A 27466-nucleotide genomic window follows, 5' to 3' on the forward strand; every position below is an offset into this window, starting at 1 on the left:
GATCCAACGGGGGCCATATCTTGAGACCATTATGAGATAGGCTAGTACCACAAGCAATCACCTAGTAATCACCAGAAGAACTTAATGTACAAACCAAAACTCTATGAACCACATAGCAATGCACTAAAAAATCACTTAAACATCTTCGCAACAGCTTAACAGCACTCTAGCAGATGCAAGCACTATTTGCAATTTACTCAGAATTAGCTCGTAATTGTTCAAGACTTTGCTTTGAGTTGACAGAGAGACTACGTTTTCTCTTATTTATACATTTATTTGTCACACACCCTAGGAATCTTTTTTTTTATGTGGCAAAATGCAGCAAAACTGATTTTGCATTATAAGTCGACTATACATTTGGACCTACAAACCTTAGGTAATACAGTTCATGTTATTTGTAAACTCTTAAGTAGATGTAACTTTTAATGGGATTGCGTCCTTCTTGTGCCAAAACGGTTTTACAGTAATCTAGTTTGGTTTTAGCCCATGTGCAAGTGGGCAAAATCTCTATCAAAATCGCTAATCTTTAAAACAAAGGAAATAATACTTTTGTTTGTTAATTTATAAATTTAAACATGTTTTGAAATCACTAACATTATCATGTCTTTAGATCCATACCTTATTTTTGTTTTAATGGCCTTTTGAAGGGATAGTTCACCCAAAAATGAAAATTCTGCACACAGTTGATGGTACCTATTGACTTCCATAGTATTTGATATTCCTACTATGAAAGTCAATGGAAACCGTCAACTGTGTGATTACCATCATTTATTTAAATATCTTTTATCATTTTGTGTTTTACAAAATAAAGAAACTCTCACAGATTAACAACAACAAAGTGAGTAAATGATGAAAGATTTGTTGTGTGAGTTATTCCTTTAATGAAACTCATATAGTACATTATCCAAGAATCATTTTCGACATTATAAATGAGCCAATTACTGGTTTCACAAAAAAGGGTGCATACATTAGTTCATGGACATCTGGAATGTGATGCTGTGGTTGGTGATAATTTGTTTTCCTAGTTATTTAACAGTTTTATGACAACAAAATAATAAATTATACAACAATATAATTAAGTGGTTTATCATTGAGAACAGCTACAGTTAGAATGAATTGCTGAATGTAAACATGACTCACGTTGTGGTCTGCCAAACCTGGTATTTGTCTCCCTCTGTTGGTAAAAAGGAAAGGGCCTGATGGGTGTGGCTGCAAGAATCTGAGCATGGATGATTGGTGGGTTTTATGATGGCTGGGTTTGGGATGTTAACTAAATGCCTGACAATTAAAATGTCTTACTAGAACTAGACTAAAATGTTGAATTCAGTACAGGCTCAGTGTTGATCATATGGTTTTAAACAGAGATCATGACCACATCACTTTTAAAACATTGATGTAACCAATATGTAAAGAAACCAGAGATAATTGTTTAAGAGGAAAGGGGGACACATTTTATAAGAGGCAACTGTATTTACAGTTTCTCACAATTGCGAAAACACATGTCTTGAAACCATCGCCCAAATTATGCTAGGTTGTTTTTAACCCAATGTGGGGTAAATATTGGACAGAACACATGTTGGGTTATAAATGAACATGCTGGTTTGTTGTAAGCCCTACCATGAGTTGAAACAACTCAGCATTGCATTAAATTAACCCAACGGCTTATTTATTAGAGGGATAGTTCACAAAAAAAAAAAAAAAATCTGTCATGATTTACTAACTTTCATGTTGTTACAAACCTGTATAAATTTTTCCCTTTAACCCAACATGTGTTCTGTTCAATATTTACTCAGCATTGGGTTAAAAATAACCCAGAAGAATTTAAAGTCAAAACATTAAACACAAAACTTAATCTTTAAAACTACATTCACAGAGCATCATCACAGTAAACAGAGGATAAACTCTCTGGACAACACACCACACTTATCACACCACAGGCCAATTGCATTGTCCCTAGGGTCCTGTTCTTGCACATTCTCTTCCTCCTGATCCTCCACAGCTGATACAGACTTGTCCTCATCTACCACGTCTTCCTTATACTTATTTTCTGCCTCTCAAGCTACTTTGTTTCTTGCCAGTAAACTGAAAATAACCCTCTTAACAACACACTACAGGCCAATTGCATGGTCCCTAGGGTCCTGTTCATCCACCACCGCTTACACAGACTCATTCTCATCTACCATCTTTTCCTCATACTCATTTTACGCCTCTCCAATAAACACACAACATACCTGTACCCTTTGAGATTGGTAATAGCTGTTGGGAGTCAAGACTGTATGTCTATTTGTGACCCTGGAACAAGGAAATGGTCATAAGTCACATATTTGTAGAAAAAGCCAAAAATACATTACATGGATCAAATGTATTGATATGCTCAAGGTCATAACAGCGGTAAGTCAGTATAGAGTCCTAAAACAAACGTTTTCAATAGTAATGTGTTGATAAAGGACTTCATTTGGACTTTGAACTTTAAATGCGATTTTCTCAACATTTCCACTTTTTTCATCCTTGGATTCCAAATTTTCAAACCGTTGTATCTCGTCCCATTCTACCAAACCATACATTATTTGAAAGCTTATTTATTTAGCTTTTAGATTATTCATTTTAAAAATTTACCCTTGATGTACAGTTTTATGCTCCAGGGTCACATTAAGGCACAATTTGAAGTTGGATTTCAAAATGAACCTACCTTTTAAAATATTCACTGGAGTAAAACATGTGACAATTAGATTTCCTAATCTTTAAGTAATAGTACATATTACAGTATACAAAATTACAATAAGAAAATAAATATTTATTGCATTTATGAACAAACATATAGCATTTCAGTATACCAAACTAAATGTTACTCATATACAATTAAATTCCTTGTTGCACTTAGATTTTTAAGTTTAATCAACTTAAAATGACAATTTGTTTCAACTTTCTTGACTAGTGAGGAGTTGCTATAAAGAAATAAATAAAAAAGAAATATACAGTTGAAATAATTTAAGCTAATTCAAATTTATTTTTATAATTTATACCAACTCCTGTTTTTAAGGGAAAGTTCACCCAAAAATTAAAAATTTGTCATCATTTATTCAACCTTCATGTTGTTCTAAACCTGTATGAGTTTTTTTATTCTGTTGAACACAAAAGAAGAAGACATTTTGATAAATACTGGTAAGCACACAGTTGACGGTACCCATTGACTTCCATGGTATTTTTCTTCCCTACTGTGGAAGTCAATTGTGTGGTTACCATGATTTATCAAAATATTTTCTTTTGTGTTCGCCAACTCAAACAGGTTTCTTATGCTATAATCAAAGCCACAGAAGCAAGCAGATAGCTTACAAGTCAATATATCTATAGATAATTCAGGCGAATCACAGTTATCTTCATGGTTACACTAAAACGCACTGTAGTTCCATTATTTAACAGCAGATGGAGACATCCCTTTTATTTTAAATGTAAAAATCTTTGTCAAGTATTTGCTGAGGACATTTTTGTAAATTCAGTGTACATTTTATTTAATTTTGTAGAACACAAAACAAGGTATTTTGATAAATGACAATAAGCAGACAGACTGTACCGACTGACTTCCATAGTAGGAATAACAAATAGGTAGCCTCTACTGTATGCTTATTATCATTTATCAAAATATATTATTTTTTGTTTAACAGAATAAAGAAACTCACACAGGTTTAGAACAACATAAAGATGAGTAAATAATAACAGAATTTTCATTTTTGGTTGAACTATCGTTTTAACCTGAAACGGTTTATGCTCGACAGTAAATAAATGCTTTCTAAAAGTTATGCTCTGGCTCCATCCAGCGGTCAGAAAAACTAAAACACACCGCTGAAAAGATTTTCCAAATGCGTGATTTACTACAATCTTTAAAATAAATTTGTGTTGTGCAGAAGACAAACTGTTCAATTTTAGGTGAACTGTACAGAAATAATACAGAAGCAAGACAACCGCGTGTCATTAGATACCAAGAGTAGCCTACGAGACTCGAGAAAGATGCAGCAAGACCGGGCTTTTTCTGGCGCGTGACAGGACAGGGTGAGACTCAGCGCGTGGTGTCACCGTGGGAACTGGGAGACTGACAGGCGGGCAGGGGAGGGGCGCGTGCACTCTCTCTCTTTTCTCTCTCTCTCTATGGCACATAGGTTACCCGTCCACTCCAGAGACAGATACTGTCTCTCCTCTTTCGTTCTCCTTTATTCATTCAGTGCTATACAGAAGTGTTATCAGGAGGCGCATGGTGATCGTTAAACGTTAGGATTGCGGACAGTGCCGATGATGATGGAGGGGCAGTGCAGTCGCTGTAAGATCGTTGTGGTCGGTGACACGCAGTGTGGAAAGACGTCGCTGCTGCATGTGTTTGCCAAGGACAACTATCCAGAGGTGAACTAATAACATCATTACTATAGGAACTGAAAATACGTATGAGTGATGACAACAGTGAGAGTATGTGTTAAAGTATTTAAAATGCACTGTAAAAACTGCAGCAAAGTTACTTTATTTCTACATTTAATTAGTACACGCTGCCTGGGAGTCGAATCTCAACCTTTGAGTTGCAACTTTGCAATTTAAAATTGTATGACATAAAATTGCCTGCAAAGTTCATGTTCAAAAACAGCTAGTCTTAAAGGGATAGTTCACTTTAAAATAAAAATTCTGTCATCATTTACTCATCCTCATGTTGTTCTAAACCTGTATGATTTTTTTTCTCTTATGAACACACAAGAAGATATTTTTGAAAAAATGTTAGTAAACACACAGCAGTAAGTGACCATTGACTTCCATAGTAGGAAAAAAATATTTTGTAAGTATTGCGATAAATGATGAAGAAAATGTTTTGATAAATGATGGTTAGCACACAGGTGACGGTACCCATTAAATTCCATCATTTTTTATTCCTACTATGGAAGTCAATGGTCACTTACTGCTGTGTGTTTACCATCATTTCTCAAAATATCTTCTTTTGTGTTCATCAGAAAAAAGAAATTCATACAGGTTTAGAACAACATGATGTCGAGTAAATGATGACAGAATTTCCATTTTAAAGTGAACTATCCCTTTAAAAATGTATTTGCCAAAGGATAATCGAGAGCCAGAACCTTTTAAGTTAGGGGTTCTCTTTTATAGTCTGTTGATCCTTTAATCCACTTTTGTGTTAAAGAGGTTTTTTTCAGCTAGATTTTAGAAGAAACATTTGTTGGCTAAATGGTTCAGGAAAGAACCTTTAACAGCTGAAAAACCTTTCTGTTTCAAAAAAACTTATTTTAAGTGAAAAGGATTCTTTAGAATATTAAAGGGTATAAAATAAATTAATAAATAGTTCTTCTAAGAACCTTTGACTAAATGTTTTTTTGAGGAACCAAAAAGGGTTCTTCTATGGCAGAACTGAGGAACCCATAAGCACCTTTATTTTTAAATGTGCCTTCTATCTAATTTATAATATACACTCTCAAAAAAAGATACAAATGCTGTCACCGGGGCAGTACTCTTTCAAAAAGTACACCTTTGTACTAAAGATGCACTGATATATCGGCCAATAATTAGTACTTGTCGATAAAAGCTATTTTTCGCACTATTGCACTATAGTTTAAAAATAGCTGATAGTCATGGCTGATATATCCTGTCACCAAAAAAAAAAAAAAAACATGAAAAGGCAATGAATTTGAGCTCTGTGTATAAAAAATTTAAAGAAACATAACTAGTTTAATGTTCAATATTAATGGTCATTATATATAAATTGTAATCTTCAGAATTTAGTTAATGCAAGTTAATATAACCACCAAGCTATCGGTATCAGCAGATATCAGTCTGAATAATCCGTAAAATTGAAATTATACCTAAAGAGTGCATATTACTATCTATATACCAAATGTATACATATTTGTACCTAAATGGTATAATGGGACTTTTTAAGGTTTACAGTACCACCCTATTGACAGCTTTTGTACCTTTTTTTTGTGTTATTTATAGCCATGTACTGTCAATTTTACTGCATAAGATCTCAGTGATATCAATGCATTTTTGTTTTGGGTAATTTTTCTTGCAGAGTTACGTGCCAACTGTGTTTGAGAACTACACGGCAAGCTTTGAGATTGATAAACACCGCATTGAGTTGAACATGTGGGACACATCAGGTAAGATCTGTTTAACTGCCTGACATCAGACGAATCAAACAATGACCCAATGTGCCTCGAGCATTAAAAAATCCTGTGGTGTTAATCTGGTTTCCAAGCCTGAGAAGAACGTAAATGGAGAAGAGACAAACTGACTGATCATATGCAATAGAGAAAAATGTAATTTTTTTGAATTATTACAGCCAAGTTTTAGAGCCAACAGGTCCTGTGTTGCTCAGTGGATGCTCTTTTATAGATTTGGGGACTTTAAAGTTCTTCAACTTTGCCTAAGATGTTTTCCTTAAAATCAATACAAACCCAAATGAAAATAATTTTTTTCTGTTTTTTTAAGGGGTTTATTTTGTAATCTGGGTGCACAGTTTGTGTCTTTATCAAGATCTCTTCTAAAACTCCAGAAAATACAATGTGTAAGATTTTCAGAAAAATATCTGAAACGGCGAATGCTTATACAAATTCTAAATTTCCTGCAGGTGTGTAAGATTTTTGTGACACATTGCGAGAGATGTATAGCATTAAAGTTTAACTGTAACAAACCCTGGTGGAAGTCATGGATGCTGTGCATTCCTGTCCTGATGCCTGATGACCCCTCCCATGCTCTGCACGACCCCTCGTGTATTTTTATGAGAGACTGCTCATGGTGTTTCGGTTCTCTGCGGTGATTCTCAGATCTGTTATGGGGGTTTTCGGCACCATTTTCTCAACTGAGCATTTCAGCTTTGAACTGATGCGGAGTCTCACCACTTTGATAAAACAACACACAATAGACAGTACAGGGGTTATGAATAAAAAGTTATGTACGATCCTGCAATATTCCTTTTGCTACCGAAGCCTGATAATATTTAATATAAATGGCTTAAGGTGGATTCTGGATTCTTCTCAATGTAATAAACCAAAATGTTGTCTATAGTAATATCTATGTTCAGAGTCGTGCATGCTTTTTACTGTCCGTGTGGATTTTAGCGCACTGGGTGTTAAGCTACATCACCGCTGACACACACTCGCCCTGACACACACTTCAGGGATTTCTCAGCATGCGTGACCCATAAATCCCCCGCTCTAGGCCTCTGCCTGTTTCCCCACCCTGCTATAAAAGTCCTTATTGGGAATCTTTTTTAAGTTCCTATGGGAATGTTTTCCTCTCCCGCTGTTGTTGTTGGTCTGTAGGGTTTAGCTGGGTCAGACTGTAACCCTGTCATGAGTAAATCTTCACTTTACTGTAAGTCTGTGGTGCGAAACTCAAAAACTCAGTGCTAAGCAGTGGCCCCTGAATAGACTCGATGATAATACAGATCAAATGTGAGCCCTGTCATTGTTTAAAAATGGTGCTGTGGAAAGCCCTCTTTAAAACAGCCAGGCACCCAGGGGCTTTGTGTACAAATTTGTATGTGTATTAATAGATTTGTGTTTTCGGTCAGTACTGCACACCCAAGATGAAAATTCTGTCATCATTTTCTCACCATTCAAATGGTTGCAAACCTATATAAATGTCTTTGTTATGCAGACTACAAAGGAAGAGATTTGTAATTAATCAAGAAGTAGGAGCATCATTGGCTTCCACAGTACAAAAAATACTATGGAAGTCAATGGTGCTCCAGAACTGTTTGGTTACAAACATTGCTCAAAATATCTTCCTTTATGTTCACCCGAACAAAGACATTTATACAGGTTTGAAGGAATCTCTTTAACCAAAGTGAGCTACAAAACAAAAATAAGACCGTAACAGTAGTCAAAAAATAGGAACGTATATGACTGCCATTGGAATTTGCAGTTGTATAGTCAAGAACTGGATGACTATGGCTTGGCCTGACCATCTTGAGAATTAAAATAATTTAGAAGTTGTCGACTATTGAGTAATAGATATGGTGAATGCTAATGAGATCGGTTTTGATTGTTATGTTCAGTACTCTTTTGTTTTTTACTCATCCCTCAGTGTGTTGACAGAAATCCACTCACAATGGATATCTGTAAGACAAAAGCTGTATGTTTGCCAAATAGACTTCTATTTTACATTATTAACTGTCAAAGCGGGCTTGTGTTCACAATCACAAACTAAGAGAAATAATTAGACTTTGTGGTAGTAGACAAAATGCGACAAATACTATTCAGAAAGCTGTTATTACCTACAAACATTTCTATTATACTATTTATCTTGATTTCGTTTTTGGGGTCTGCTGGAATACATTACCATGATTTAAAGTTCAAATCTATAGATTAATATACAGGGCTGGGTTTCCCGATAACGATTGAACTTAGCACTTAAGAGCGCTTTCTACGAGCTACTTAACGAACATTCGTTGTTCATTTACGTGCGTTTCCCAAAGATGCACGTTAAACGATCGCTCGCAGCTCGGTTTTAAGTGCTACTTACGAGTCGCTATCCATTTGTCAAGTGCTGAAATGTCAATAGAATGACTTGAGTTTGTAGAAGAAGCTTTTTTAGGCTAATGATCTTTAGCCGATGTGCACTAATATTTTTATAATATTTTTTATTATTGTTTAATGACTTTTTAAATGTTTTAAAATTGTTCATAATGAAATATTATTTTCCGTATTTAGTTACGACTCGTCCCACTGCCTTCTGCATTTAATATTATAGTTTAGATTATATTATTATTTGTTGTTTATTATCTATGTTTATTTATTATTATGGATTATTATACATTGTACCATAAATATTTATTTGGTTTCTTTAATCAGATGCCATACCCTTCAAAAATTTTTTTTTTACTGTAGCCTAGATTAATTATAGCAGCAATTGGTAGGAATCATTAATCAATTTGCTAGTACCAACTTTTACCAAAATTGTACCAATTACGTTTTCCTTCTTTATTAATTTATTTTAGTCATTTAAATTGTATTTCTCATTTGAATTTTAAATATAATATATTAAAGTAATTTAAACAAATAAACAAAGAAAACCCCAATAAATAAATATAGCCTTCATTTAAAACATTACATTATCGTTATTGCAGGAGTGCAATTTGCTGGTTGTCCTGCAGGTGACCTTGTAACACTGCTGTCTTACGATGCACTTATGAATGAACGATTACTCCAGAGCACTCGTAGATCTACGATGATTTTCAAGCGCTACTTAAGCTACGAAGCTTTTGGGAAACGGCCCGTAATTCTAAGATGATTCGTACGATCGTTTTTACGATCTACTTAGCCTTACAATGCTTTTGGGAAACTTTTCACTCCTTACCAAATGTTTTTTCTGATTGGTCAAGCTGGCACAATCTGAGATTGGCCGCTTACCCTAATCATGACCTTTGGCTACTCAGGAAAACAGTAAGGGCCCTATTTTAACGATCTAAGCACATGGCACTGCGCATGGAACGGTCTGAATCCACTTTTATTTACTGACGGAAAAATGGTTTGTGCACCTAGCGCAGAGTCTAAAGGTTTGTTCCTATTCTTGTGATGAGTAAGGGGTGTGTTTTGGGCGTAACGTTAAATAAACCAATAAGAGTCTCATCTGTTATCCTCTTTAAAAGTCAGTTGCACTCACGCCATTCTGATTCCCTATTTAGATGGTAGAATTTGTAATCTAAAAAACTAAGCTAAGGAAGAAGACCACCAGTTTAAGATTTAAAAATTGCATATTTCCATAGCAAAAATTTCAAGCTTTGGCCTGACATCTCCGTTTCTGACTCAAACTGTTCCCGCTTTAATTCAGTACATTACTTTTTTATGAAATTAATTCAAACTGAAAAGTAACTCGCATTACTTTTTTAAAACAGTAACTCAAATATTAATGTGTACATTTATAAAGTAATGCGTTACTTTACTCGTTACTTCAGAAAAGTAATATTATTACGTAATGCACGTTACTTGTAATGCGTTACCCCCAACACTGAATATATGCAATATTTGCATTTGTTTAAAGCAAAACATTCAATTACTTACCAGGCTACAGGTGAAGCAGCTCCTTTACGCCTTCTAACGTCTCATAATCAGTCCTCATTTATGTTCAAGAGACTTAGTAATAATCTTTCACATTTTAATCCTTTAATTTTTATATTTTAAAATGTTTGTGTGCTGTCCATGTGTGTAATAAGCAAACGTGCATTGTCATCTCGTTTTTAGACGCATATTACTAACACGCTCTTTAAATAACAAAAACTATATTGCGCCTCAAAATAAAAATGCGCCTGAACACCCCTTGTTTTCAGACCAGCACGCATATGGGTGCACAAATGGGCGCAAATGCATTTGCTATTTAAAGGTAGGGTAACAGATTTGATCCTGAAACATTTTTTAGTTATGCTGGTTAAAAGTCTCCTCACATTCTGATAGCAATCACTGTGTTAAGTTGTTTAAATGGATTTGTAGAAATTTATGTCATCTGTGAAAGGCGTAGGACCAAAAAATGTTCAACAAATCATAGATTTCGGTCCGAACGGACGTTTCCATTTTTGTCAACCGCGCAGCGAGTCCACGCAGACACCATACGTCATCGGCGTGTTCACGTGCGCTCATCTCCTGTCTGTAAACAGTGAGAACAGCAAACTTTTCTGCTGAATTGACAACCTACACAGGAGGCACACAATGAAAGACATCTTTTAAAACAACAGCAAAAACTGCCTGGATCAACAAGAGCAAAAACCCAAATTAACATCGGTAACTTTACTGCTTTACCACGAGATGAAACAGCTGCAGGAGGCAAAGGGTCTGAAATGGTCGTTGCACTGTTTATTTTGGTAAGGTAGGTACGCAATATGTTTGTACTGAGATGGATTCAGATATTCTACTTTGATGAAACATTGTGTTGCTTATGAAATTTGTGTTCGTTTACGGATTAGCGTAACGATATAGTTACTACGTCTACACAACCAAACGTGTGCTTAAACTAATTCTGATGTAAACCAGTTGTTTGGTTATTTTGGAAGTGTTATTCGACTTTGTACTGCAAAGTTTTCTCACTGCTGAATGAGACATGAGACGTGACCGTCTGATCTGTGAGTGTTCATGTGTTTGGAAAGAGGCGTGACTTTGGATGGCGATTTGACTTGAGGGTGGGATCGGGATTTCATTTTTCAAAATGTGTTACCCTACCTTTAAACAACGTGACGCTGGAAGTGAAAATTATAAATGCGCCATGCTGAAACTAGCAAAAAACACTTGCGTCGCGCAATGCAGGAGTGTATGATAGGACTCTTACAATGCCATCAGAGTCAGATAATGAAAATGTAGTACAACCGCATCGACCTGAACCACATTTACTCGATGTTTCACAGTCGAATGTTTTTATTTTGTATTTGTCTCTAAAAACTGGAATGCTCTATGAGATGTCACAATTTTCATTCATTCATTTCGAAGTGAATTTTTTCACAAACATAAAATCCCTTTTTATAGTAGCCTAAATACTCTTAGGACGGTTTCACATTTGGTGCGATTGCCTGGTCCGAACCCGAGTTCGATTGCTCCCCCCTCCCCATGCCCCCCATGGACTGTGTTCACATATTATTTTTGCATCCGAACAGCGGTACACTTGCATCATCAAGCCGCAGCCGGCGCGTTCTCATGTTGCTTGGCAACCGCTGTAAACGAGAAGACGACAAGTGTGATTGACTAACTGCAAGCAGAGAGATGATTTCTGAATGCCTCCGCAAAAATTGACGTCGGCGGACAGACCGCGTTGTCATCGAAACGACTTTAGTATGTTTGCGGCAGACAGACGAAAGTGCGTTTCTGTATTATTTCTTTGAAAACAAAACCAAAGGTTTAAAAAAAAGGTTTATAAAAATAAGAACAAAACTCAAGCAAGCATTCTATGCATTTTGTTGTCAAGGTAAGTGCACGCACACAAACACACACGTCTGTTTTGGTGGGACATTCCATATAATACGTAATTAACAGTGGTTCACTTCCGCGATTTGGTACGATTGCGCTCACATTAGCAGCGAACCGATCTGGAGTTCACATGAAACGAACCCCAGACCACCCTTTTTAAGTGAGTACGTTTCGCGGGTGCGCACCCGAGTTCGGAAGACAGCGTTCACATCATCCAAATGTACCGAACTCTGATGTCAATCGAACCCGGGTGCGCACCAAAAGTGCTAATGTGAAAACGCCCTTAAAAGCAATCCGGTTGAATGCGTTTTCTACTAGCTCTGAATGTGGTCGAAAGTGGATGAGTTTAAAACGTTTACACTTGTCTTTAGTGTCGTTCACGTGCAATCCGATTGACCAAAACGCATCTTAATACCAGGTGTAAACAGCCTTTTAGATCTACGCATGCACATTGTGTCTCTAATGTGTCCTAATGAAGCATGTGTGCGTGCGATTACTGTGTTTGTATGTGTGATGCTGCTTAGCTAACCGACACATTTATGTGTCTTCAATGACATGGCGTTGACTTCATCCACTCATTTACACACACACACAATTGCACAGCTGGCAAGAGGTGAACCCCAGTGACTTGAAGAGGAGAGTGTTTACTGCCAAAGATTCAGGTCAATGTTTCACACAGACAAACTGCTCTTAACAGGATACAAATTATGTCTGGCACTACAGACGTAATCACAGTAATAAACGACCCGAGCACTAACAAAAAATACAGCCGGCCGAGAACTCAACAGTGACATTTAACACCCACTACAGATCAAGACAGGAAATGAATGGTTTTCATGTGACGCCAATGTTTTGCAGATCAGCAGAGGACAGTGACCGTGAATGACGGGGAGTTTTCAAAATTGTTTAACAGAATGAAAGCATAAAATGACACAGACGCATAGACTGGAAAAGATAGGCAGCCTGGTGTAAACACAGTGTGTGTGTATTTTAAAAGCTGTTATGGGAGAACATAAAAAGATGTTGTATGCGTCCCTTTTGACTAGCACACATGAAACAAGCTATAAACCGCAGAAATAGCCTTTCTTTCCAGCACTGGAAAAGAACAAAGAGTTGTTTGTCTTTACAATTTGTCTAATGCACTTTCTCTTTGCTTTTAACACTGCTGTTTGTAAATTCTTTATGTAATGTCCGACTCTTGCTCTTATATATTTATAAGTTTGATATTACGGTTGTTATTTATTATATTAATCGACTAAATGTCTGATAGTGCCATTGTATTAGATTATAATCTATTTATGAGGATAATAAAAGTTGCAATAACACCATATATTCTACTCTATATCCTTTTTATTGAGCCATATATCGCTTTTTTCTGTGGGTTGTTTAATCTAAAGCTGCTTTGAAACAATGCAACATTATAAAAGGCACTAAACTAAATTGACTTGACTTTATGTGCATAAAGTTCTTCCTGTCTTGTTGTTCATTTGGCTAGGGTTGACAGGCCTGCCAGAGGGGATTGTGGGCCCATGGGTGGCTCCTGAGGCCAGCTGATAGTTTTTGATCAGCTTCGTTCACGCTCATTGTCAATCTCACCCTTTCTCTATCTCTCTCTATCTGTGTCTGGATTCATTTCCTCCCTTGAGGCAGGGACGGCTGAGTGAGACACAAATGTAAAGTCACAGACAAGATGAGGAAATGCATAGGCTGTGCCATGTTGTCGCCAGATAGTTTTTGTATACTTTACACAGTCTTTAGACATGAAATACATGATATTCTTATTGGGCGAGTTGCATTCAAAGCTGTGCAAACTGGATTTAATATTGTATTCCTCAATACATTATGCTTGACCTTCTGTTTCCAGTGTGGCGAATGACCCAGAAGCGATGCGATTTTATGACATGTCTTTCTTGATTCGTTAGTTAAATGCCAAACGTTTAGACATTTGTACACCAAATCGATTTTTCAGTCGTTTGCCATTTGCTATTAAACATGCATACAGTGAGATCATGCAATAATAATGTAGCATAGTACTGCTTAAAAGTTTATCATTGGATTCTATAAAAAATTGCACGCAGTATGCAGTATAGACGGCACGAGAAAGATTACTTTATTCTGAAAAGAGCTGCCTAATGATTAGTCGCGGCAAATCGTTTGCAGAGTAAAAGTTTTTGTTAACATATTAAATGTGTGTGTTATAATTATGTATATATAAACGCAAACACATGAATGTATATACACTCACCTACAGGATTATTAGGAACACCTGTTCAATTTCTCATTAATGCAATTATCTAATCAACCAATCACATGGCAGTTGCTTCAATGCATTCAGGGGTGTGGTCCTGGTCAAGACAATCTCCTGAACTCCAAACTGAATCTCAAAATGGGAAAGAAAGGGGATTTAAGCAATTTTGATCGTGGTGTGGTTGTTGGTGCCAGACGGGCCGGTCTGAGTATTTCACAATCTGCTCAGTTACTGGGATTTTCACGCACAACCATTTCTAGAGTTTACAAAGAATGATGTGAAAAGGGAAAAAACATCCAGTATGTGGCAGTCCTGTGGGCGAACATGACTTGTTGATTTTAGAGATCAGAGGAGAATGGGCCGACTGATTCAAGCTGACAGAAGAGCAACTTTGACTGACATAACCACTCGTTACAACCGAGGTATGCAGCAAAGCATTTGTAAAGCCACAACACGCACAACCTTGAGGAGGATGGGCTACAACAGCAGAAGACCCCACCGGGTACAACTCATCTCCACTGCAAATAGGAAAAAGAGGCTACAATTTGCTCAAGCTCACCAAAATTAGACAGTTGAAGACTGGAAAATGTTACCTGGTCAGATGAGTCTCGATTTCTGTTGAGAAATTCAGATGGTAGAGTCAGAATTTGGCGTAAACAGAATGAGAACATGAATCCATCATGCCTGGTTACCACTGTGCAGGCTGGTGGTGTAATGGTGTGGGGGATGCTTTTCTTGGCCCCTTAGTGCCAATTGGGCATCGTTTAAATGCCACAGCCTACCTGAGCATTGTTTCTGACCATGTCAATCCCTTTATGATCAGCATGCACCCATCCTATTGGCGCTTTTCCATTGCATAGTACCCCACGGTTTAGTTTAGTTTGGGTCGGGTCAGCTCACCTCACTTTGGCGTGGTTAGCTTTTCCATCGAGTTTAGTATCACTTCGGAGTGGGAGGGATTATAGGCGTGTCGTTATATTTACGCTGCCTACTGCTGTGACATCATACACGTGAGAGCGTTGTTGTACATTCCCATACATTCATTTATTTCTCAGTCTGCCACAAAATTAAAATTGGCCACCACAAATAGATGTTTGCACATCGCGTTTATAACTACCTCTATCTCATATGACAGTTTCTGTTCAAACACCCGACCCGTGGCGTCAGTCGACGGCGCTCCGCTGAGCCTCATTCAAGTTGCATTTAAGCATATATAATGCGGACGTGCACGTCGCGAATGTGCCGCCACAAACTGCAAGTCTGGAAAAAACTGTTATGGTGTCCCGGATTCTCAACCTGCGGATGTTTTTCATCGCTAAAAGGGTGTTTGGAAACTTATAGCAGAACACAGATAACAACATGTTTGCTTGAGACAGCGCAAGCTAGCAGTAAGCTAAAGCTAATATTTACATTATAGCGATGATGTGACAATTCTCTCAGACCAATCAGTGATCTACAGTGTTTTTGCGTCACGTTTGGTATCAGCTCGGGTCGCTCGGAACCCCAACCGAGGTGGTACGAAAAAAAGTATAGGGTACTACGTACTGCACCCAATGGAAAAGCTCCCAAAAGTAAGCTGACCCGACCCAAACTAAACTAAACCGTGGGGTACTATGCAATGGAAAAGCGCCATATGATGGCTACTTCCAGCAGGATAATGCACCATGTCACAAAGCTTGAATCATTTCAAATTGGTTTCTTGAACATGACAATGAGTTCACTGTACTAAAATGGCCCCCACAGTCACCAGATTTCAACCCAATAGAGCATCTTTGGGATGTGGTGGAACGGCAGTAAGGGCCCTATTTTAACAATCTAAGCGCATCGTCTAAAGTGCATGACGCACGGTCTAAATGGGCGTGTCCGATGCCACTATTGCTAATTTAACAATGGGAAAAATGGTTTGTGCGCCGAGCACAGGGTCGAAAAGTTTCCTAATGAGTAATGGGTGTGTTTTTGGCATATAACGTGCAATAAACCAATCAGAGTCTCAGCTCTCATCCCCTTTAAAAGCCAGTTGCGCTGGCGCTATGTCTAATCCCTATTTATTAGATGACAGACTTTGTAAACTGAAAAACTAAGCGGAGGAAGAAGATCCCCAGTTTAGGATTAATGTTAAATAATTGTGTTGTTTTTCACTTGTATTGAAATTGTTATTATTTTATTAAAACCTTTAAAACCCGTTTTCTTTTAGTCATGGAAAAGCAGGCTTTTAATTGTTTTAAAAAGAAAGGTTATCCAATATCTTCAAAAAATAATTTACAAGTATGTTAGAAAAGGTTTGTACTCTAAAATACTTTATTTGTAACAAACAGGAGATAAAGAATTTACAAACGGCTCTCCGCACCTTTTAGCACTTGGACAAGTTTTTTTTAAGCATTACTTAAAAATATTTCTCATCCCACCATATCCACAGGTACAGAGTCATCATATACAATAAATCCGTGAGGTAGCATTTAAAAAAAAAAAAAACATTTAAAAACAGATGCATTTGTTTAAAGCAAAGCATTTATTTACTTACCAGGCTGCAGGTGAAGCAGCTCTTTTTGTCTTCTAACGTCTCATAAGTAGTCCTCATTTATGTCCAAGACTCAATAATTATCTTTTCAATCCATTAATCTTTCATATTTAAAAACGTTTTTGTGCTGCTGCGCTTTTATGTTTGTGATAAGCAAACCCGCGTTGTCCTCCCGTTTATAGGCGCATATATTTCTAATGTGCTCTTTAAATAACAAAAAACATATTGCGCCATTGACTTTAGACTTTAGACCAGGTTTTTGTTGGTCAATGGCGTAGTCTATTTTAGTTGCCTCAAAATAGCAACACGCCAACAATGCCCCTGAACACACCTCGTTTTCAGACCAGAACGCCCATGGGTGCAAAAGGGGGCGCAAATGCATTTGCTATTTAAACGACGTGGCGCTAAACGTGAAAATGATAATTGCGCAGGGTGGAAACTAGCAAAAGACACTTGCGTCGCACATTAAGATAGAGCCCTATATCTCCATCAACTGCAAGATGCTATCCTATCAATATGGGCATTCTTTATAACATTTCTAAAGAATGCTTTCAGCACCTTGTTGAATCAATGCCACATAGAATTATGGCAGTTCTGAAGGTGAAAGGGGGTCAAACACAGTATTAGTATAGTGTTCCTATTAATCCTTTAGGTGAGTGTATGTGAATTAACATTTTAAACAATGCATTGTTGTCATATGACCCAAATCACATTGCATGTAAGTGGTGCCTAATTATCATAATGGTCATAAATAAAGAAAATGGACATCAGAAATAATTCAATTATCAATTTTTTTCATTTCATTTATTACACTAGACCAGTCTGTGAGTTGCCCGCCAAAGCACATTCTACTAATAGCCTAAATTTGAAAAAAAATTTTATTAGCTTGGCTTCTTTTATGTATGTTATAATTTTAAACCATGATAAATCATATTAAAAAGTAAAATTAATTAAAATCAACAGGTAAAACAAAAAGGTTTTGAATAGACTATCAAAAAAGTAGCCCTCGAGATTGTTTTATCCATTGTGGTAGCCCTTGTAGGTTGGAGACCCCTGCACTAGACATTTAAAGTCAATTCAAGTACATTACACTGTGTGAGACACAGTGTGCTTTGTCATATACTGCACATTCTGACAGATTCAGTAGGTCATGCGGCTACTTCATGCAGGGCCATTGTCAGAAGGCGGGATATCACACCCATGCTCCAAAAATAAAGCGACAGTCCTTATTCCATATGTACTAAAATTCACACTATACATACTACTGTTTATGTACTATTAAAACAGTTACTCTTAATGTGAAAGTGGAATTACAATGGGGCAACAGTCTTTAATATTACCTGTCATGCTGGGTGACGCCTAATGTGTAATTTGTTTTTGCTACAGTATTTCCGAGCCCCATTAGCACTGTTTTGCTCTTTCGGTTAAAGATCAACTCATTCGTAATTAAGCGTTTACATCCAGACCCCTGACTGTGACCGTATGTGTGTGTGTGATCTACAGGTTCCTCCTATTATGATAATGTGCGACCCCTGGCATATCCAGACTGTGATGCTGTGCTCATCTGTTTTGATATCAGCAGGCCAGAGACCCTGGACAGCATCCCTAAAAAGGTCAGAATTTCCTCTGCTCTCTACACCTCTCATCTTTAAACATTTAGAAATAACATTTTGAGTAAACATGCTCACATAATCGTAATATTATGTTCTCACTCTGAAACACAATATAACTGTCGACTAAGAGAAGTTTTTGTTTGTGGGTGTTTCACACTGGGAGGATGACAACAACAGATTTACACAAAAGCACTCAATCTAAATACAGATGTCAACAATTATATGGGGATGGGGGTGGGAACTTAGTGTTGAAGGCTTTGAATGTGTGGTTCTGTCAGGAGAAATTGCTAGAGGTGTGGGGGTATGAGCAGCATTTTGAATTTTTATGTAGAAGATTTATAATATTATAGTTATTTTTGATACACATTCAACACAAAAAATGGGTGGTGGCTTCAATGGAACTTACAGGGACACTCCACTTTTTTTGAAAATATGCTCATTTTCCAGCTCCTCTAGAGATAAACATTTGATTTTTACCGTTTTGGAATCCATTCAGCCGATCTCCGGGTCTGGCGGTACACTCTAAAAACAAACGGTTCTATATAGCACCAAAAGTGGTTCTTTGCTCGTAATCATAGAAGAACCATTTTTGGTGCCATAAAGCACCAGTGAAGCACCCGTGTAGAACCATATTGTGCTATGTAGAACCATATGTGGTGCTATATGGCCCCTAAATGGTTCTACACAGGTGCTATACAGGTGCTTCACCGGTGCTATATGGCACTAAAAATGGTTCTTCTATGATTACGAGCAAAGAACCACTTTTGGTGCTATATAGCAACGTTTGTTTTTAGAGTGAGCACTTTCAGCATAGCTTAGCATAATCCATTGAATCTGATTAGACCATTAGCATTGCGCTAAAAAATGACCAAAGAGATTTGATATTTTTCCTATTTAAAAATTGACTCTTCTGAAGTTACATCGTGTACTAAGACGACGGGAAATTAAAAGTTGTGATTTTCTAGGCAGATATGGCTTGGAACTATACTCTCATTCTTGCGTAATAATCAAGGACTTTGCTGCTGGAACATGGCTGCAGGAGGCGCAATGATATTACGCAGCACCTGAAAATAGTCCCCTCGGTTACTTATCAGGTGGCTATTTTCAGGCACTGCATAATATGCAACCTTTAATTTTCTGTCGTTCTTAGTACACGATGTAACTACAGGAGAGTCAAATAGGAAAAATAATAAAACTCTTTGGCTATTTTTTAGCGTGATGCGCAAGGCCGCCTTAATGCACGGGCTTACCTGGGCTGAAGCCCAGGGGCCTCCCAAGTTCAGGGGCCTCCCAAGTTCACGTTCATTTTGTTTTTTAACTTGTCAGGTTATCTGTCAATCACTCTAACTGCACGTTACATGGCTGCTGATTGGTCCGTGGTAACTTACTGTGAAATAAAATATCAGACGTAACAGATTTTTCTATTCCGTGTAATGTGCGCGTTGTCAACTTGGCATTCCTGCATGTAAGAGTGAGTGTGACAGAGAACCGGAAATAATCCACCAACAAATGAAAGAGTGATTTCCGAAATTTCATAATAAGCACTGAGGTGCAGGTGTCTCTCTCTCTGTGCTCGTACAGCTGCGTCTCTGGCATGCAGAAGTCTCTCCAACCGTGCGCAAGAAACTGTGCCGCCAAATAAAAAAGGGGTTCCCGAACATTAATGCTGTTCGTTGTTATAAAGTTTAAGTTTACTCGCGTTTATATCAGTGACGCGTGCGCAGCTGGAGCGCTGTAGTTTGACGCGATGTAAGCTCACAGTACACACATCTGGTTTAGAAAGACGACGCAACGGTAAATGTGCAACTCAAAGCGTGACAAGACCATCTCAAATGATCATCCCCTGATCGCACCATTCATATTTATATTCTCCTTATCTAAAGATCTTATACAGGTATGTTCCCTGTCTGTTTTGTGCATATTCATACGTGTTCGTTTTACATGCGTAGTATGCATAAATACTAAATACAATGCATACTATATCTTCAATAGCCTACAAAATAAATAACTGATTAAAAAACAAGATTCTGTCTATAAAGACTTATCTTTTGTTAACATTAATGCATTTTAACTTTAAAACTAACTTTAACTTCTTATATTTTTACAACTGTGGTGAGCATTTAGTTAGTGAGTGGCAATTTTCTGCAAATTTGTATATTCCAAAAACTATATAAACATAAAGCTTATAAACATATATACTCTTGGTTTTATTTTCACCACTAGTTGTTGTTTGTGGTTGTTAAATAAAGTGTCTTGTGTTTATGCTCAAGTGGGCTCAGTGATATGTTATTAATGATAATATGGTGTTTTCTGGGTCAAAGAGGGAAAACTACATTTTGTGATGTAGATTACATATTACACTTTTTTTTCAAAATGAGACTATAAATTGAGGGTATGGGGGGCCTCCAAAAGATCTCAGCCCCAGGGCCTCACATTAGGTTAAGGGCGGCCCTGGTGATGCTAATGGTCTAATCAAATTCAATTGATTATGCTAAGCTATGCTAAAAGTGGTACTGCAGACCCAGGAATCAGCTAAATGGATTCCAAAAACGGTAAAAATCAAATGTTAAACTCTATGGGAGCTGGAACATTAGCATATTTTCAAAAAAAGTGGACGGTCCCTTTGAACATTTATACTTCATAAAAAGCTTATACATTATGATGCTATTTTTAATATCCAAAATGCCTGCTAATATATTATAGGGATGAATATCTATGCACAATGATAAACATACTATAAATCCAAAAAATGACTTTCTTAGTATTTTTGTCTTGTTTTTAGTACAAATATCTAAAAATTCTTAAATTGAGATGCATTTTCTTGATGAGCAAAATGACTTAAGAAAAGAAGTTTAGTTTTTAGCCAAAACATATCAAATTAAAGTGAATTTGTTCTTAAAACACACACACACAAAATCTGCCAATGGGATAAGCACATTTTTCTTGAATTAAGTGTTTAAGAAAAGTCCAAGATTTGTATTACTTGCCATGGTAACCAAAGTTTAAATATCTACAATTATTTACTTAGTAGACTATAATTACTTAGTAAAAACTAGTGATGCACCGATGTATCGGCCGCCGATATTTATCGGCCGATTTTTGATGAATTTGAAACCATCGGCATATCGGCAATAGCACGAGAAAGGCCGATACCGATTGTTTATTAATTAACTGCATAAAGAAATCCATTATATGTAAAAAAAAATGAGTTAATGTTGTTAATAAAAGAAATGCTGAATAGCAAAAACCACCTTTGAAGGTTGTCATGCTGTCTTATTATATTTGTTTTAGCTTAATTTGTTCCTCTCTTATTAGGTTGGTCATTTGAATGTTAATTAGATAAAATCCATGTTCAGTAAAAATAATTTAATGCAGAAATAAACTAGCTAATAGACCAACTGTATAGTATTGTATACAAGTGTTTAATATTGGTATCGGTATCGGCCAGAAGTTGTCTGTTTAAATCGGTATCTGTATCGGCCCAAAAAATTCCTATGGGTGCATCCCTAGTAAAAACCATAACATTGACAGATCTAACATAATGACCCCAAAATCACTCCAAATGCCTTTTCTTGTGGATTTCTCTCCTGCTGGGCATTTCATACCCCCTGACCTTCGTTGTTCCTTTGCTAAACCTGCTGCTATGCCAGACACATTTTGAGAGATTTTTCCACCAGTGATTTCAGCATCTCATCTCTGATCCCTCCCACTGCTGGGCTCACTCTGATTGGCCAGTTATATGAGTGATGTTTAAGGTTAAAGATCACAGTGCTGTTTTGATGGATGGTTGAACACATTCAGAACCTGTGAAACGATGCCATAGCTGAAACAGCATTGAATTCAGCAGGGGCCGCTGGACTTCACACATGCAAACTGCCTTCTCACACTGTCACACGCCTGTTTGTTTACTGGCTTTGAATGGTTGTGCATTAGCAGGAATGTTTGTGAAAGTGACCATATTGGAGCAAGAGTGTCCATAAAAGAATTATAAACACTGTACCACAGATTGTCTGTATAGCACATCATTAAAACAAACTATTGCAATACTTCTTTGAAGGTGAAGCATGTCATTTCAGGACCAAACAAAATGTGTGAAAGGAAAAGTAATGAACTGATTGAAATCAAACTTTGATGCTCCTAATATCATCTAATGAGATTATGAGACTTTAGCCTGAATTTCACAGACAGGGTCACAAATATATTTGATCACAGAAGTAAAATAAACGTAAATGTATTCATGTTGTATGTATTCATTTAACACAATCCAAAGCAACGTACAAATCTTGTCTTTCAGTGGCAGCTAGAAGCTCAAGAATACTGTCCTAGTGCAAAGCTGGTGTTGGTCGGCTGTAAGCTGGATATGAGGACAGATGTCAACACTTTACGAGAACTGTCCAAACAGCGGCTCATACCTGTCACACATGAACAGGTGAACACACACACATGTACTCATGCTTATAACATAACGTAGCATACCATATTACAGCATAGAAGTACACTATTGCATATAGCACACTGCAGGGTGCAGCTATCACTTCTAGAAATGTCAAATTAAATTTCCTATTATCTTTGAGTCAATTTCTTTACCACACAGTCATTACTGAAATGAAGAGTTACAGAAGACCGCTAATGGAAAACCAGCTGAGAGAAAGATAGAGCTTATTTTGCTTTGACATTTAGTTCAGATTTTGCTGTAATTCATACAAATATTATTTTAAGAGCGAACTACAGAAAGAGAGAAAGAGAGAGAGAGAGAGAGAGAGAGAGAGAGAGAGAGAGAGAGAGAGAGAGAGAGAGAGAGAGAGAGAGGCTAAAATGCTCTCAGATATTTCACAGAACAATCTTGACCTCTCCTTATAATTATTTCTTTCTTTCTTTCATTTCTACATTCCTTCTTTCCTTTCATTTCTTCCTTCCTGTTTTTTCTTTCTTTCTTCCTTCATTACTTCCTTCCTATCTTCCTTCTCTCCTTTACTTTCTTCATCCCCTTCCTTCCTTCCCTCCTTTCCTTCCGTTCCCTTCCTTCTTTTTCTTTTCTTTCTTTCATTGCTTCCTATTCCTATCTTCCTTCTCTCTTTTTTAATTGACTCTTTTCATTTCTTCCATCCATTCTTTCCTTCCTTCCTTATTTCCTTCCCTTCTTTTCCTTCCTTTTCTTTCCTCTCCTTCCTTCTTTTCTTTCTTTCTTTCTTTCTTTCATCAATTCCTTCCTAACTTCCTTCACTCTTTTTCTTCCTTCCTTCCTTCCATTCTTTCCTTCCTGTTTTTTCTTTCTTTCTTCCTTCCTATCTCCCTTCCTTCCTTTCCTTACTTCCTTCATTCTTTTTTCATTCTTTCTTTCTTTCATTGCTTCCTATTCCTATCTTCCTTCTCTCTTTTACTTGACTCTTTTCATTTCTTCCTTCCTTCTTTCCTTCCATTCCCTTTCATTCTTTTTCTTCTTTCATTTCCTTACTTTTTTCTTTTCTTTCTGTCTTTCATTAATTCCTTCCTAACTGCCTTCACTCTTTTTCTTTCTTCCTTCCATTCCTTCCTTCCTTTCCTTCTTGTTTTTTCTATCTTTTTTTCTTCCTATCTCCCTTCCCTCCATTCCTTACTTCTTTCATTCTTTTTTCATTCTTTCTTTCTTTCATTGCTTCCTATTTCTATCTTTCTTCTCTTTTTTACTTGACTTTTTTAATTTCTTCCTTCCTTCTTTCCTTCCATTCTTTTCCTTCCTATCTTCATTTCTTTAATCCTTCCTTTCTTCTCTTCCTGTCCCTTCCATCCATCCTTTCCTTCTTTTCTTTCTTTCTTTCATTAATTCATTCCTATCTTCCTTCCCTTTTTTCCTTCCTTCCTTCTTTCCCTTCCCTTCCCTTTCTTCCGCTCTTTCTTTCTTTCTTCATTCATTCCTTCCTACCTTCTTTCCCTTCCCTTTCCTTCCTTCCTTTCCTTTTCTTTCTTTCTTCTTCTTTCATTAATTCCTTCCTATCTACCTTTCCCCTTTTTTCTTTCTTTCTTCATTTATTCCTTCCTACCTTCTTTCCCTTCCTTTCCTTCTTTACTTTTCTTTTCTGTCTTTCTTATTTCTTTCATTAATTCCTTCCTATCTTCCTTCCCTCTTTTCCTTCCTTCCTCTCTCTCTTTCTTTCTTCATTCATTCATTCCATCCTACCTTCTTTCCCTTCCCGTCCCTTCCATTCTTCTTTCCTTTCCTTCTTCTTTCATTAATTCCTTCCTATCTTCCTTCCCCCTTTACCTTCCTTTCCTTCTTTCCTGTCTGTTTCTGTCTTCTTCTATTAATGCCTTCCCATCTTCCTTTCCTCTTTTCCTTCCTTTCTTTTATTCTGTCCTTCCTTTCCTTTCCCTTCCCTTCATTCCTTCTTTCTTTTATTCTGTCCCTTCCTTTCCTTTCTTGTCCCTTCCCTTCCTTGCTTTCCATCTTTCCTTTCCTTCCTTTTTTCCCCTCCATCCTTGCTTCTTTTCCTTTCCTTTGTTTCCTTCCTTTTCCTTTCTTCCTTTCAGGGGAGCCTACGTGCACGTGAGCTGGGCGCTGTTGCCTATGTGGAATGTTCTTCCCGTATGTGCGTCAACAGCGTGCGAGATGTCTTTCACATCACCACGCTTGTGTCAGTCAGACGTGGCCCCACCCCAAGCCTCAAGAGAAGCACCTCACGACGCACGGTCAAACGCATGTCAAATCAGTCACTACTGCCAGTCACCTCGCAAGCCACGCCCCTCGAACCCAGCCCCACCCTTAGGGAGGACAGGACCAAGAGCTGCACAATCATGTAGACCAAAATACGAAAATGCACGCATTAATGGACATCTGCACATGCACACACAGTGACAGTGTTTTGTTTGATTTAAGACATGTGCAGAAGATTTTATGTATTTATGGGACATTGAGGGTCATATGTGACCCATAAGACTGTACAGTTGTGTGAATAAATTATAAAGAAGACTTCTATTTATGAACTTTAATTTTATTTTTATGGTTATGGTGTTACTTAGCAGAGCTCAGTGTCACAAAGTGTGTCACCCAAAGCAAAAAAGAATAAAAAAAGAAAGATTTGATTTTTTTTGGCTTGGATTGCTTCGTGTTAAAAATATGTATTCCTACACAGAAGTACTAGGCTGAGAGGTAAAATATACTTTAGTAGCCCAAAGGCGCAGACTAAAAGACCAGCCAAAGACAGGGACATCTAAAACAGATTAGATCAAAGCTCAGCAAACCATCTGAATTCAGTGTTTTATCTGAGTGACTAAACACCATATGAGTTATTTTTGCGGTTGGTTCCCATATGCCCATTTTGTCCTTTCCAGGGACGCACCCCTCTAGGGATCACAGACCCATCACAAGCTCAGTTGCGTGGAACTAAATCACTGGAATCCAGAGAATCTTTCACCAGCATTAGAAACGATCAGCATTGATGTTAGCAGAACAAAGACATCTGTGACTTCTGCTGTTCACTCTTTTAGTGACAGAACAATCAGTCATGCTTTGTGACATCACAAAAGCTTTTTTTACACTCTAGTGGGTGCCAACCTAAATTTTGCGAGTTATCTAAAAAGTAGGCTTTTTCACACATTATCATTTGTACATCAGAAACAGTTGGGAAGCAGTTTTTTTTAAATTCATGTAGGAACTATGAGGGTCAGTTTTCTGGGTTTGGTTCTAGCAATGTATATGTTTGCAGTATAAAATACTGCACTTAACTTACAATATAAAACTTGTAAGTCCAGTCTTTATATATTTATTTTTTTATCTTTATATATGTGTGTGTGTGTGTGTGTGTATCTGGTAATTATCACGTTGTGGGGAGATAGGAATACCAGTATTTTTGTGACCTTGTGGAGGCATTTTGATGTCCCCATGAGGAAACAAGCTTATAAATCAAACAAAATGATGTTTCTTGAAAATGTGAAGAAGCAGAAAGTTTTCTGTGATGGTTGGGGTTAGGGAATGGGGTAGGTAAGGGGAATAGAATATACAGTTTGTATGGTATAAAATGCATTACGTCTATGGAATGTCCCCAAAAAACATGGAAACAAGAAAGTGTGTGTGTATGTGTGACCCCACCATGTGTTAAAAACAACTCAGCAGTTTCACAGTGTGTTTAAATATTATACTAGCATTGTAGTATCATAAAATTGCTTATAATACTGTCTGCACAAGTTATATTAAATATTAATAAGCACAAAAAAGAAATTACAGAATAATGAACCGAATGATGAAATTCTCCAGCTTAATGAATGTTTACAGTAAAGAATCATATAAATAATATTTACAGCTGGATAAAATGATTGATCGCGCACTTTACTCCAATTTACAATAATTCAACCTCAAAGAAGAAACAACTGAAAAAATCCGGCTTTGTACGGCATCACCGGAACAGTAGTCATTTCTGTATGTAAATTCTTATAAAGCCATTGAGATGCACAAAACCACCAGGGCTTCGTTTATCAGAAATACGCAGTCATTGCCAAGGCAACTGTGTACAGCCTTTGTGACATCACAACAGAGTCTAAAGTGAGGAGATGCTGTTGCCGTGGTTTCTGGAGGTCCGTCTGTTTGCGTAGAGACAGAAACACAGTTGAACACACACACACACACATGATGTATACACATAAAAGGTCATGCAACCGGTTGAGCATAGTGACAAGCACTTATTTTTACACTTTCTGAATGATTAAACATAAAATGTGCACTCATGTCACACAGAGAAACATGTGGCACGGCTTTCTAAGAGCAGCAGGTAGCTGTTACGGCCAAAAACGGTCATGACCAACCGAGTCCTGACAGAGTAAGAGGATTAGTCAGTGTTTGTGTGTTTGTTTGTGTGTCAGTCATCATGTGACACAATCACACATTCATAAAACTAATGTTTTGACTGTGAAATGTAAATTGTTGTATTTATGCTTATCTAAAGTGACTTCCAGCGCATTCAAGCTATACATTTAATCAGTATGTGTGTATCCCCCGGGGATTGCACCATAACCTTTGCAATACTAATGTAACCTAATGCTATACAAGCAACAGGGTCGTACAGTTTGTAAATACACAAAGCATATTAAAATGATTCATAATTCAAAGCAGGCGAGGTTGGTAAAGGTTGTCTCTGGATATTATGTGCAGACTTTGTCTATATAGTAGGACACTAAATAA

At 37.2% G+C, this 27466-nt stretch overlaps 1 protein-coding gene across 1 annotated transcript; it reads left to right on the forward strand.

Annotated features, from left to right (window-relative positions):
* The first annotated feature begins 4118 nt into the window (after positions 1 to 4118).
* rnd2 (Rho family GTPase 2) lies at positions 4119 to 25907 on the forward strand. The gene is made up of 5 exons (XM_065252555.2): positions 4119 to 4392; positions 6056 to 6143; positions 18206 to 18315; positions 22610 to 22744; positions 24823 to 25907. The coding sequence occupies exons 1-5, from the start codon at positions 4285 to 4287 to the stop codon at positions 25090 to 25092; spliced, it is 711 nt and encodes a 236-aa protein (XP_065108627.1). The 5' UTR covers positions 4119 to 4284; the 3' UTR covers positions 25093 to 25907.
* Positions 25908 to 27466: the final 1559 nt, after the last annotated feature.

Source organism: Paramisgurnus dabryanus, chromosome 3 (assembly GCF_030506205.2).
Source record: "Paramisgurnus dabryanus chromosome 3, PD_genome_1.1, whole genome shotgun sequence".
Taxonomy (NCBI): Eukaryota; Metazoa; Chordata; class Actinopteri; order Cypriniformes; family Cobitidae; genus Paramisgurnus; species Paramisgurnus dabryanus.